The sequence below is a fragment of the Patagioenas fasciata genome, chromosome 6 (genome assembly GCF_037038585.1).
Source record: "Patagioenas fasciata isolate bPatFas1 chromosome 6, bPatFas1.hap1, whole genome shotgun sequence".
Classification (NCBI taxonomy): Eukaryota; Metazoa; Chordata; class Aves; order Columbiformes; family Columbidae; genus Patagioenas; species Patagioenas fasciata.
Window position 1 is genome coordinate 8837807 of NC_092525.1, and position 13446 is coordinate 8851252.

Here is a 13446-nt window from a genome sequence, read left to right on the forward strand (position 1 = left end):
TTTTTAACCATGAGATGATCTTGCACTGTTTTTGCTTCCACTGCCATGGCATCTTTCATTTCATATCTAATGTGCCTAAGAGAAGAGATACAACATTCACCATCTCAACAGAGGATGACACAGGCTGACTCTTGCGCCTCTGGTGTTGACCAAGTCAGGCCTGAGAATTTCTCAAAGGTGCTACTGGAGTTAATATGATTTTCCCTATAAAACATAATCTAAAGTAATACCGGGCTTGTGCCCTATCAACTTTTTAAGCAACCATGGGTCAGGTTGCTGGTGAACCAACATACGGTTGAGCTCTTTTGTTTCGATTTGCTTACAAGATTTTAATGTACCTGTGTGTCTTACTGCTTTAATATTCATCAGTAATTTCTGGCTGATTGAAAGGAGGGTTCCCTAGTAAAATAGTATAGACCATAATGCCAGAGAGATACGGTTAGACTGAAGGGAGGACTCTTGTCTTTGAGATTCTCAGCCTTCTACAATTAAGTATGAAAATGAAGTATCTAAGTACGAGAATAGTTGTATAAAGCCAAGCCCAGTGGTATGTCATAATTTCATATTGGGAATGATGTCTTAAAGGATTACATAGGAAAGTAAGATAAGTTCTACCTGGCAAGTTCAATTCAAGTAATTGGACTGACAAGAAATTTTCATTCATGAATGTTTAGGCAACACAGCTAATTTTTTTATTAAGTAAGCTTGGTGTACAGGGTGGGATAAGAAGGATGCTGAGATCAGCTTCTACCTGAAATCCTTCTTGGTCTGCTTGTATAATGGTTACCTGAAGACTTAGTTTGACATGATATTTCATCCTCACCTCGTTTCTTCAACTACTAAGTCTTCAGTAATTGTCAACATTCTTCTATACATCGCTGAAAAGGGTACAATAACAGAATTTTCAATTAGCTAGTAGACAAAAATTGCTTTTCTGACCATTTTTCCCCCAATGTGCCTGGTTTTGAGGGATAATAACAGGAAAAAGCAAGTGCTCTGAATCCCTGAGGTTTAAATTTTTCAGATTAAACATTCTCACCAGGATTCTCAAACGAATCTTTCATTGTGCCGTTATTCATTGCAAGGAGCTGTTTCAGTGCTCTGGAATCAAAACGTGCAGTTTCAGCTTGGCTTGGTATCAAATCCCATTCCGCTGATGCATTGCAGTGATTGACAGAAGTTACAGTTTGCGTGCTTTACATTCCCGTTCTTCTGCATCAGACAAGCATCTGTATTGGACAACTGACCTATATCTCACGTGATGGCACCAAATTCCCTCGTACATTGGTTTGAGTTAGTAAGAGGACATGTCATGGAGTATTATGAGAAATATATCTTTGCCATGTAGCTTGCCTTCTAGGGTGTATAGCATGCTCAGCTGATGGGATTGTTGGAAAACATAAAGCCTAAGTGATTTGAGGTTAGAAATTGGTAATGGAACAGAGACCACCACACTGTCAAATAGTTTCTCCTTCTCTGTGTTGTTTGGACTGAGGCAACACCAGCAGCGAAGCTCAGATGGTAAAAGTCTGCCCCTTAAATTAACAAGTGATTGGAAAAGATCTGAGCCTGATTTAACTCCCTTTGAAAGCATCTGGGCTTTTTGTTGATTGCAATCAGAGATAGATCAGGGCTTTATAGCTTGCCTGCCATCTTCTGAAATGTTATGTGACAAACAAGACACTGGTATTATTGCTGTTATGAAATGTTTGTTATTTCAGCATAACAGTGATTATGGGCAGAACATTTGCATCATGCTCAGGGTTTCTGTTGGACTTTCCAAAGATGAAATGGTCTGGGTTGTTGGTGTGCATGTTTTTTTTGTTTGGTTGGGTTTATTTTTGTTTTTAAACAGACTTGACCACATCATTGTCCCTTTGCTAAAGCAGAGCAGTCAGCTGGCAGGTACTAAAACAATCGAATAGAATAAGGCTAATCTTCTGTCTTTAATTAGGTGGCAAAATATAACAGACACTGTGGGCCAGATGACCTTCAAAATTAAAGCGAGAACAGGGACATGTTTGAGAGGAAAACACCTTTAGTTACAGGGTAGTTGGAGGTAGAAGAAACAAGAGGAAATGTTCACTGATACAACCAAACAACCCCACGTAATCCCTCTTGGCCACCCAAACCCTCAGAGAATTTATCTCATAAAATAGACTGGGATATCTTATTGTTCTTGCAGGCATTTCAGAAGTATTTAAGTGTGAAATAGTGCGATCTTGTTGGAACTGAACCTGAACAAAATTCAGGGTCTGTCAGAAAAACTTTCTGCAATTCCATAAATTGCTTAATCTTCATCTGTAGAGCCTAATATATCCCCATCACTGCAGCACTGAAATACTTCATAATTCTTCATCTCATAGTAATTCCTTTCAAAACACCATGGAAGGTTGATAATACAATTATTTTCACAAGAGCAGAACTGAGACATTGCAGTTCTCCCCTAGGTTGTATAAGAGCTCTTAACAGTCTCATGTTGTCACCCTACATGAACCACTGGGTCATTTCCCCCTCTCCTGTAATATTATGAGACCTGGGGTTTTGTTCAGACCTTTCCATACAGTTGTAAATTTTTCACTTAGTAGTGGTAAAGGGACTTTGTGTTGAAGTGCCTGGCTAATGGACATATCCTTGACTCTAACTTCTGATGAAAATTATACCTGCCAACTAATGAAGCACGGGTAGGCTGCTTGCAGGCAATGTGGATGGGTTTAGTGATGCTGCACAGAGACAATAAAAGGGGCCTTCTTTCCCACCAACCCAAAACAGATGGATGCTTTCGTATGCAAAAAGTCATTTGCAAGCTGAACCTGTTACAGACTGTGCAGGAATACAATCATTATTCTGGCTGTTTATGGGGGAGTGTGCTAGAGCCTGTTAGCAAACAGTCACAAAAGGCAGCCAGCAGTCGTGCTCTCTGGTGCTGGGTAGTTAAGCCTTGCTAGTTAGTATTCAGCCAGCAGTTCCCCAGTCCCGCGGTGCTTTTCTCTTTGCCAGCTCATCACAATAGCACACACCTTGACAGGTTTGGTGTCAAGTCATTTGCTTCAGGATATCAAAGGGGAAAAGGCCTTTGTGGTGATGGAGACAGACGACTTCTGGCTGATTATTGGCATGACCTATTGAGAATGTGTGGGCAGCATCGCCACCTTTGCATTAGTGATGTTCTGGATGCAAATAGTCCGGGAGCCTGTAATGTAGCGGAGTTATCGTCTAATCCTATTCAGAAGAGTAAGGGCAAGATCAGGTAGAGTGCTAACCCTACCCAGGTGTTAGAGCAGCTTCTCAGACACAGTGGAATGCAGCAGTATTTGGATCCAAAGACAAGCAAAATGGCTGAATTAAGGCATAACTGAATAACACCCATAACCCATTCACCATCTTACCGTTTTATAGGAATCTCCAACTGTCCTAATTCCAGAAACTTGGATGTTTCTAATATCCTATCCACTCATATTGCATTTTTGGGATCGGATTTGGAGAAGCCTAGAGAACAGTCAGCCTCAGCTCAAAGAATAAGTTAGACGCCAAACATTTAATACACTATATAAATTGAAGTTCTCTTAAACAAAAATGTGGTCCTTTGCCTCTTGGATAGGGTGGCCTGAATTAGCGGGTGTCTCTTATGTAATTCACTGTTTGTCCTAATTGCACTTTAGTGAATTGGGGACAATGTGGTCCCTCTTGTACCAGTGCTGTTGGGAAAATTAGTCCATCAGTGTTTCTAAAGCAGTTGTCTCCTGCAGTGCTGAGCGCTGTAGAAAAGCCATGAAGAACTGAATAGCTCTGTCCTCAGAGAAGGCTTTGAGTAGTGTGCAGTAAGCAGGAGCCTAGGGCTGCCTATTGAACAATAAGAAAAAGCCAAAATATTGAATAATCCACTCATTAGCGAACAGTGTTGATCCTGTGCACAGAATAAAGCAAGAGCCCTGTGGAAAAACACCCTGTGCTCCTGTACTTAAAGGCTGTGTCATAATAATGACAGGCACAGGGCTGAATGAAGGTTTTATGTATCTGTGTGGCTGTGGAATATCCAAACTTTTAAGAGCTCAACTCTTTTGACGTTAAGGTTGGCTCCTTTGACTGCAGCTTTGTGTGCAATAGGTCTGATAGTAAGAGCTGAACCATCTTTGGTTCATATGATGCTGGTCTACAAGTAACGCAATAGTCCTTTCTCTTTCCTGAAGGTGAGTAGGTAGAGCAAGACTGCCAGCTTCATCTGCCAATATGTGAAATATACGTTGTAATGTGGGGGAACGTCATTCTATAGCAGCTGGAGTATTCACTAATAGTTGTGAGGTGTGTTGTGTACCGGATTAGTTGCGTAGTCTGAGGAGGGGCAGAAGTGAGAGCAAAATTACAATTCAAGATGAGCCATGTCTCCAGAAGTGCTTACGTGTATGTTAGCTGTTTTCTGTGAACCACTGTGATGAATTTACCTTATCTCTACCCAACCTGCCAAAGGGGAATAAAGCCAGGAATGCAGAATGATAAAGAAATGCAAATAGTTTAAAGGAGGTCTGCCTGTGTGAAGGGAAAGGTGGCAGGGTCTGTAAGAAGACAGGGTTAGGGCATTGTGTGGAAGGGACAGGCAGACCGAGCAGGAGGGTCTTGACCTGTTGCTGGCACTCAGAAACCCAGTAAACTGAGCACACGTCAAGTTAAAATTGTCTTTCTCAGTGGTTTACAGCTTGTGAGTCCTGAATTGCAGGTGGCTTTTGGACTACATCAGGAAAGAATGCTCATATAATACTATGTACATGAGATTTCTGAAGGGTCAGTGGCTGCAGTGGAAAATTTTTGGGATCCAAATGCTGGAAAAAACCCACTGCCTACCGTGTTCCTCTCATTAAGTCAATGAGATCTTTGGTTTTGAAAAGGCCAAACAATGAATCAGGCTTTAAAATGGGAGAGCTGTAGGTGTTCTCAGTAACTTGGTTAAAGCATCTGGGTGCATGAGATTGATGTGCGGGTGTGAGTCAGCGTGCGGATGGGAGTGGGAGCCCCCACAACACCTTCCCGGGCCAGGCCAGCAGGGACCTGCTCCTGCAGGGTGTTCATTCAGGGAGACACACACGGGGCCAGACATGTGCTTTCTATGGGATAACTTTGCTAAACTGTGTTTCCCTCCCAGGGGATGCACTGGACAACCTGTCCCTTGGAAAACTGAAAATTGCAGTGGGCATCATGCAGAAAAACATGTGGGGGAGGCTGAGCTACACTAGGGACAGGATCTTGCCGTCTTACATCCCAGGCACACTCACAGGGTGAGATTCTCCTAACGGCGGGGTGGGTTTTTATCTCCGGCGTTCTGCTTCGTGCCCAGAAATGCTTCTGGCATTAGTGAGGACCAGAAGTGTATAGGCAGAGCTAAATACTGGAATTGAGATATATCCTGAAGATCAGAGAAGGAAACCTGCCTGCGCTGGGTGGGGATGCGTGTTCTCCATGGTGTGCGTCTGTAACGCCTATTACCAGCTCTGAGAAATGCATGTACTCATCAGAAGGAGAAAATATCCCTTCGTGTTTATTCTTATTTAACATTGTTTACACAGAAAATGGAGAAACACATCTTTAACCGTCATGTACTATTTAAAATTATGTCAGTACACCATGCAGCGCTCATTCTGTAAACATCTACTCCACCATGTGGTCTCTGGGAGCTAATGCGGTTCTGCTCTGTATGGCCGCTCGTGTTCTGCCTGGAGCTCACTGCAGTGGTTATGTTAAACAGCCTTTGTGAAGGTTTCCAGAGCTCTAAATTAAAAATGCGGAGAGCTGGGGAGGGGAAGAGAGACTTGGGATGGGGGTTTCTCTGTAGCTGGAGTGTTAGGATGTCTTGCTATCTAATTGCCTTGGAACATGGGGGCTTGAATGAATCCTCTTTGATGAATAATAGGCAAATGCATAAACCGCAAAGCCCAAGCACCCCAAAGGTGAAATGCACACTAATGAAGACTCTGACTTCGACGGCAGGTGTGGAGTTGGTTTGTAAAATGTCGTGAATATATCAGGTTTAAAATGATATATTTATTAAAAGAAGCAAGTGTTCTGTGCATTCCTCTTGTGTTCGCTCTCTCATACTGCACACCTACTTTTCCTGCATGACATGGCAGGCTGCAGTCTCCCAGCAGTTTCTTGCTATAGCTCTTGCTTCCAAGAAGTGCAACAATAGAGACCAATTACCCTCTGTCTCCGCTCTTACTGCAATAAGCCTGAGGAAAAAACCACCAAACTGAGTGCACCCCTTCCCCCACTACCTTTTCAATTTCAAATCCTAACCCTGTTGGTCCTGCCATTTGTGGATTTGAACTCCTTGGCTTTGTGTGTGGCATTATCTGGAGATTCACCTGGTACTGATCCAATGAACCAATACAACCTTACAAAGCTGAAGAGAAGAGTGTAGAGTTCTCTTTGTAATAAATCATACGCCATGAAAAAGGATTTCTTTAACTCCTTTCCTCCATTATTCTCTGTATCTTGGCTTGCGGAAATGGGTCTTTTAGTGACAGACTTGCGTAGTAGGGAAAACGAACAGGGGAAGGAGAACAGAAGTGAAAGGAAGGCAGAATTCCTGGAGGTTTCTATAACTTAGAGATTCAAGAAAGAAGAGGCGCAACCTGAAAGAATACGAAGCAGCCCTAAAAATAAACCCAGCATAGGTTTTGGTACTAAACCTCCCTCAGCTGTAGGAAGGGCCAAAACCAGCTGCATAAGAAACCCTTAAAACCGGTGCTGAGTGAAGCCCCCAGCGGGCAGGAGGGTCTGTCCAGGTCACCACCGGCAAGCAGAGGGCTGCTCTGAACATCTTGGGTTTTCCTGAGTTGAGCTGGTAACCCCTTCAGATCTGGCTGCCTCCCGGCTGGGAAGGGACGAATACTGCAACGTGTTTCCGTTTCCATTTGAAACTCGATTGCGTTGACTGAATTCGCGCTCTGTTTACAGAAATTTACAAACACTGCAATAAATTTATCTACTCACAGAAAACAGAAATGTTAGGAAAAAGATGGAGAACGTTTGTGAAACGCAAATTCTAATTCAACAAGTATGGTCACAGAACCTGATGTTGATGTACATTCAATCACAAACAGAAAAATACTATGTGGTCTGTATATCTGATGAACTCCAATGAGCATAATCCAAAATTCAAACTACTGTTAACAGCTTATGCATTTTAAATTACATACATGTCATTTTTTTTTGTGGTGGCAATGACTGTGTGACACACAATCCAGGTTTTCACAGTGTGAGTGAAGACTATAACCAGGTAAAAGTAGCAGTTTGCTACTTTGCTTGTAATAGAAAGCTCACCTACTTCTCATTATACTTTCTCCTAACCTATGGGAGTCCATGGCAGCACATCTTTCTTATCTGGCTCCATGTCAATATTATTGCCGCATTTGTAAAGCATTCATGGGTATGGCCATTAAACCTCATGGAACAGGGTATTTTCCAGTGCCCTTACTCTGGAAATGTTAACCTGCTCCAACCATCACGAATTTGAAGCTGCTTTTGTCATCTGTTGCATCTCTTGGAGTCTGCAATATCTCCTCTTTCGCTCTCCTCCATCAACTCCTTTCACAGATAATCCTTAAACAGTCCTTTGGCCTAATTTAGGGCTTTTTCCCTTGTTAATTTTGTACAGAACCCATTTAGTCTATTTACTGCACAGAATAAACCTAATCTGTGTAGGACAGATTTGGAAGCCCTTTCTAAATCTGGGGAACACTTGCAGGGACATGAGGAACCATTCTGAAGCCGATGCCAGCACTGTCAGAACAAGTAAGGGGGCTGGTCTCAGATATCGAAAGGCCCTAAATTATATTGGAGCAAGGTTGTTTCTCACTGTAGAGCTCTTGTTTGCAGAATATACTTACATTTCTATTTTGCCAACCCAGCGCTTGAAGCAGTAGGTAAACAGTTAAGCAATGGAAGCAGCAAGCAGTGTGTACTAGAAATGAGCTGATTTAAGATTGGTAGGGGGAATTAAAAATTGCATCTTGCACTGCTTTTTAAGTTATCCTGCTCACATTCTTGCATTGGAGGTATTAGCCACAAGGGAGACCACATCATCTGGGAGCAGGATAATATAATGAATGCAGGATCTGTAATAGGCATGGGGGAGACTCTTACCGTATGTTTTGGTCATGTCCTGATATACGTGAGCTTTGGGAGACAGTTCTCCATGTAATAGAGTCAATAATCAAATCTGAAGTAGCAAGGAACACAACTTGATGTTTCCTTAGAGAGCCCAGAAGTTTGCAACAGATGAATAAAGAGAGAATGTGGTAGATACAAATTTGTCTTTAGGCAAAAAGGAAAGAAAAGAAGACTTTAAAAAGGGGAAAAAAATACACTGTTCCTAGAGTGGCAAGAAATAGTAATGCCTACATCAGAAATGTAATTAATTGTTGTTACATTGATAAAGATGTGATATACTACATCAAAGACCGGCTAAATAAAATTTGGAAATTAAATTGGTTTCCTATTAAATAGAGCTCAGAGGAGCTTCCCAAACGAATGACTTGTTTGTCAAGCATTGCTTCCTTCTGTTTATAAAGTCTTCTCAAGTAAAGACAACTATGTTCAACTGTTCTTGTTGCTTGGAATGAACTATGAGATTCATCACTAACCAGATATTCGTGACTCATTCAAATATTGCAAATTGCAATGCCTTAGTATCTTACAGAAACTTTTGTTCCCTACAGGGATGACTAATATAAAGTTATTTTAAAAGCCCCAAACACCAAACTTAATATCGACAATCCATGTTTGAATTTAAAATATACTTTTGGTGCTCTGTAGATTGGCCACTTCAATGTGCTTTGGAGATGAACGTACTAGAATCAAAACATAATTGTTTTCTGTAGTGTTATTAGTTTTCAATATTCTTAAACCAACGTGTAAATGAGACACATTAAGCAGAGCAGGGGATATGATTTCAGGTTCTGATCTCTTAAGAGATTTATCCTGTAGAGTCAGCATTGTTTTGCTGGGAACTGTGCCAAAATACAGTAAGACACATGAGGATCACCACAGTTTCTTCTTCTGCTCACCTTCCCGTAAGATTTTTTACAGATAAATGTCCTGTTAACTTCGTATTTTTTGTTTTATAGGAAAAAATTCATTTATCATTTTTGGAAATGAATTTAATCCTCTGGTTTCATCCCCTCCCTTTTACTAGCATTTCACCTTTCTGTCTTAGCTTTTATTTGGCTTTGATGTATGCAATAATTTGTTTTAGTTGTTGGAGAAGTGAGGCATTTTCTTTTTGTCCATTAAACTTATGGGTTTTAGTCATCAGATTGTTAGAATTTTTGCCAAAGGACAGCACTACTGGAGTAAATGTTCACTGTTTGCATAGGTGTGTTTAAAAGATGAAGGCTGAGCAGACATTCTCATAATAGAGCAGGGATCAATGAAAGCTCTTCTTTCCTCAAGAAGCTCTAGGGCTTAGCAGTGAGGTTTACTTGCTTGTTTGTTTTAAATACAGAGGAAGTTGCATCTTTGCCTGGGCTTTTATTATTTGTGTGGTCTTTGTAGAATTCCTGAGCAAGATCTACCCAAGCTGAAATGGTCTCAAGCTCACCTTGAGGTGACAGAAGGGACTTCTCTCCTTGCTTCCATCAGTGGCCATAGATTGTCCAGGTGATTTCTGTGGTAGTCAAGGGACTTGATATCTCCCTCCTATTTGTGCCACTTCCAGTTCTTTAATTTCTTCTCTGTTCACACTGCCTACAGCCCATTGAGTTTCAATGGGACTTCACAAAGAATGGGATATCACTCCGTGGGGCTGGGAGCAGCATAATTAGGACAATATACTGAGGGACATACGAGTCAGGGAAGGAAGGAGAAGCCAAGGTGGCAAACATGCTTCAATATCCACAAGGTTTGATGGCCAATAGGCATTTTAACTTAGTGTCGTCTTGGCTGACTTTCGTGTGGGTAATTGCAGGAGAGTAAGAGACTGAGCCCTGTGTGAGTGGAACAATTACATTCATACTTTAAATCCCTTAAGCATATACTTAATGGTCATTGATTTCAGTGTTCTTAATGGCTTTGCTGAGTCAAGGCTTGAGTGAGGGCAAAGTAAAGGCCTGGTGATGCAGTTTATGAATCATCCTCACAGCTGTAGAGCCCAAGTAGAGCACTGAGGAGAAGGGAACCTCGAGGGCCAAGCGGGCTCTTCAGTGCCAGCACAGCAAGCTGGCAAACGGCAAAGGATGGAGTCAGCGACTGTGTTGTAGAGGGGAAGAAGGCTGAATGATCAAAGATGTTTCAGTCAATACTCTGCTGTTCACGTTATTTCTGAAAGTGGTCTTTGCTGCAGGCTTTCCTCGTCCTTGGAGAAGCATTTGCTTTTGTTTTTTTCCACGAGAATAACTTGTTTAAATACATAAGCTGCAGAATACAGCGCGATTTTGCAGCTGAAGCTAGAAGAGGCTATAGCCCACATATGTCATTTATGTGTTGTTTTTTGTGTGTGTGCAGGTGCTCCCTGATGGGGTTTGATTTAAACCGGCACTGGGCAAATCCATCTCCTTGGGCTCATCCCACACTGCACGGAGTGAAGCAGCTCATCATCGAGATGTACAACAACCCGGTGAGTGGGGAGACGTGGTGACAGAACAACGCTCCTGCTGAAGGCTTGTGCCAGATGCCAGTAACTCTGTCTTAGTTTAATCCGGTGGCAAACCGAAATAAAAGAGAAGTACACACCACCCGCGCTGCGTCAGATCAGGGAGCGCTCGTGTCCTTTGTCGCAGGAGGCATCGGAGTGGAGAGAGCAAGTGAAATGAAGTTCAGCTCAGATTAAATATGGAATAATTCTGAAAGCAGGGCCAAAATTCAATTGAGCTGCTCTCGTGATGTCCTGAGCTGGATTCAAAACAGCAGGCCCCCCAAATCGAATTACTGAATGGCACTGATATTTAATCCAGAGCTTCGGCAGGGGTTGCCATGTAGCGTGCAAAGCAGGAGGGGGATAATATTTGCAAATATTATATAAACAGACAGGCACACACTCGTGCTCGCTCAGAGAAGCAGAGGTGTTCTTGAAGGTGAAATCTTAGCTAGTCGGAGGAGATGGATTGCAGAGAATATGGAGGAGTGGGAGGCAGGCAGACAGATACTGAATGGTTGACATCACAGCGCAGGCGGATTATTGAACATGGCACCTAAGAAAAGCTGCTGAACAAAGGTGGAGATGGCTTGGAAAAAACCACTGCCAAAAAAATAAGATTTAATAGATTATTTCTTTTTTTTTTTTTTTTTTTTCTGTATGGAATTGCTGGTATTTGTCCTTTATTTTTGCTTCCCATTGTGGAGATGGCATTCGGATCTTTAATTCCCTGAAGTTTTGCCAATGTGTGTGGTGGGGTTTTTTGGTGTTTGTTTTTTTTCTGCTGGTCTGAAAAAGGATCTGGTTTGCCTTGCTAATAAAGAAAGAGGTTTCTTACTCCTACCTACATCATCTATAGAATAAGAGCTCCTTTAATTTAACTACTGCTTTTCTGAGTACATCTGAATTCAACTTTTTGTCTTCCATGTAGTAGTATTACCTGTACAGAAGGGGGTTTAGGTACGAGGTAGATAGGTTCATAAAGAGAATCCAACTGCATAGAAAAGATTTTCTTAGACTTCTAATTGTTTGGCACAGAATTTTTCTTTCTATTCTGTTTGTCAAGCACCTATCGTTGTGCCTGTGACCAAGACTCCTAAGCCTTGTTGTATTAGAGTGAGGATGATGATGATGGAAAGTAAAGACAGGGGCTTTACAGCCAGCCTGACCTTTCCTCTGTTTCCTACCCCAAATCGCAAGGTAATTTCCTTTATAGATGATGGAGGGAGCATGCAGGCTGCTTGGTCTGAGAAGAAAGGGCTTTTTCCAAGGATGAAGAGGTTCTTAAACTTTACAAGGAGGTTGGGTGTAGGGAAATGCTTCCAGCAGGTACTGCAGCACATCCTGGCACTATTAAAAGTCACTGTCAGTCAAATAAAGCCATTATTGGGGAGGGAAAAAAAGAGAGAAAACATTTTCTTTTCAGCTTTGTTCTGTTCCTGGGAAGATTTGAAAACGCTGGTAGTTTCCAGCTGCCCTGTGTGTGAAGAATGAATTTACTTATGGTGGTGGTTAAATGAAAAATGAAAAGAAATGTTGGGTCAGAGTTGGTCTGAAATGGAGATCTTTTTTGCCTCCATCTCTCTGTCTCCCACTCCTCCCAGGGATCAGCCTGAGATTGACCACTAACAGTTCATTTCCTTCTGGGGGAAAGAAAAAGGACCATTTCAAAAATAGTGTAATATTTCATTTTCAGCGTTAGTTTTATTTTTTTTAATACTGTTTAGGATTTTTTTTTTTTTTTAATTAAACTACCAGCATTGTTCAGGTGGCTCTTTAGTTTCATTTCCCAGAATGAGCTACTCACCAAAAAACGTTTTGTCTGGTTGTATCATCCCCTAACCAGCACCAGCATTCCTGATGGTTTTGGAGACCCTCAGCAATACAGTGCAGTAGAAGGGATTATTGGCTTTTTTTCAGGCTATAACAGATCCTTAGTGCCTCTGATCCTAGTAACACTCATACGAACAGACCATATCCAAGGTGTGGTGCACAAGGGGAAAACATTCCGGCTGCCTTGGAGCTTTGAGTCACTTTGGGCTGCTAAAGGCTTTAACTGATGTCCAGGTGCAGAGTGTTGCTTTTGGATGAGTAACACACCATAGGTGGTTGGGTGCATGTGTGGGTGAACCAGTTGCAGGAGGGCTGTTGTTAAACTCTGACAGATCAGGGATTATGCATTTCAATATGTGTGTCCTGCCACCCTCTCCTCACGCTGGGGAATATGGAATGAAGTTAAATAAAATGCAAAGCAAAGTTCCCTGAAAAGTAATGAGATAAAAAATAACCTTCATCCCTCTCATTGTAGACAAGATCTGCCATGAGGAGCTGCCCTCGAGAGACTGGATTGTTTAAGGCAGAGGAAGTTCAGCTTCATGTTGCCAGTACAAATGGCTCAGTGCAGGCCTTTTAGACGTATTCATTCCCTTAAATCATTTAAGGAAAATTAGCTGCCATAAGAGCATAAAACCACATTTTAAATATTGCTGTATAGGATGATTTTTCTTCTGCTGCTGCGGTGTGGAAGATAAGCTGTTTCCTTTGAAGAAAGTTCATTCTGGAGGGGGGAGGATGACTGACACAGGAATAAGTGAAGTGGGTATGAGGTGCACACACAGCGCTGCAGCTACAGCCATTCCAGCACCGAGCGCTCCAAGGCAAAGTGTTTACTGGAGTTACTGTATATGAATAAAGCCAGGCACCTGTGGCTCTCTGTTCTTATGGGGTTTACAAAGTGTGCTTATTTTACTTTTAAAGTGTACCAAATTCCGTAATGACCATATCATCTTCAGGAAGGAGTGGATGGGTCAAGAAATCATAAA

The 13446-nt window shown here is 42.0% G+C and overlaps 1 protein-coding gene across 1 annotated transcript in view; it reads left to right on the forward strand.

Annotated features, from left to right (window-relative positions):
• The window catches only part of BEND5 (BEN domain containing 5), an 876445-nt gene that overhangs the window by 715324 nt on the left and 147675 nt on the right, over nucleotides 1–13446 (forward strand). Inside the window, exon 9 of the mRNA XM_065842086.2 lies at nucleotides 10495–10606. Coding sequence (XP_065698158.2) covers nucleotides 10495–10606 — 112 coding nt within the window. The remainder of the gene's footprint in view (nucleotides 1–10494; nucleotides 10607–13446) is intronic.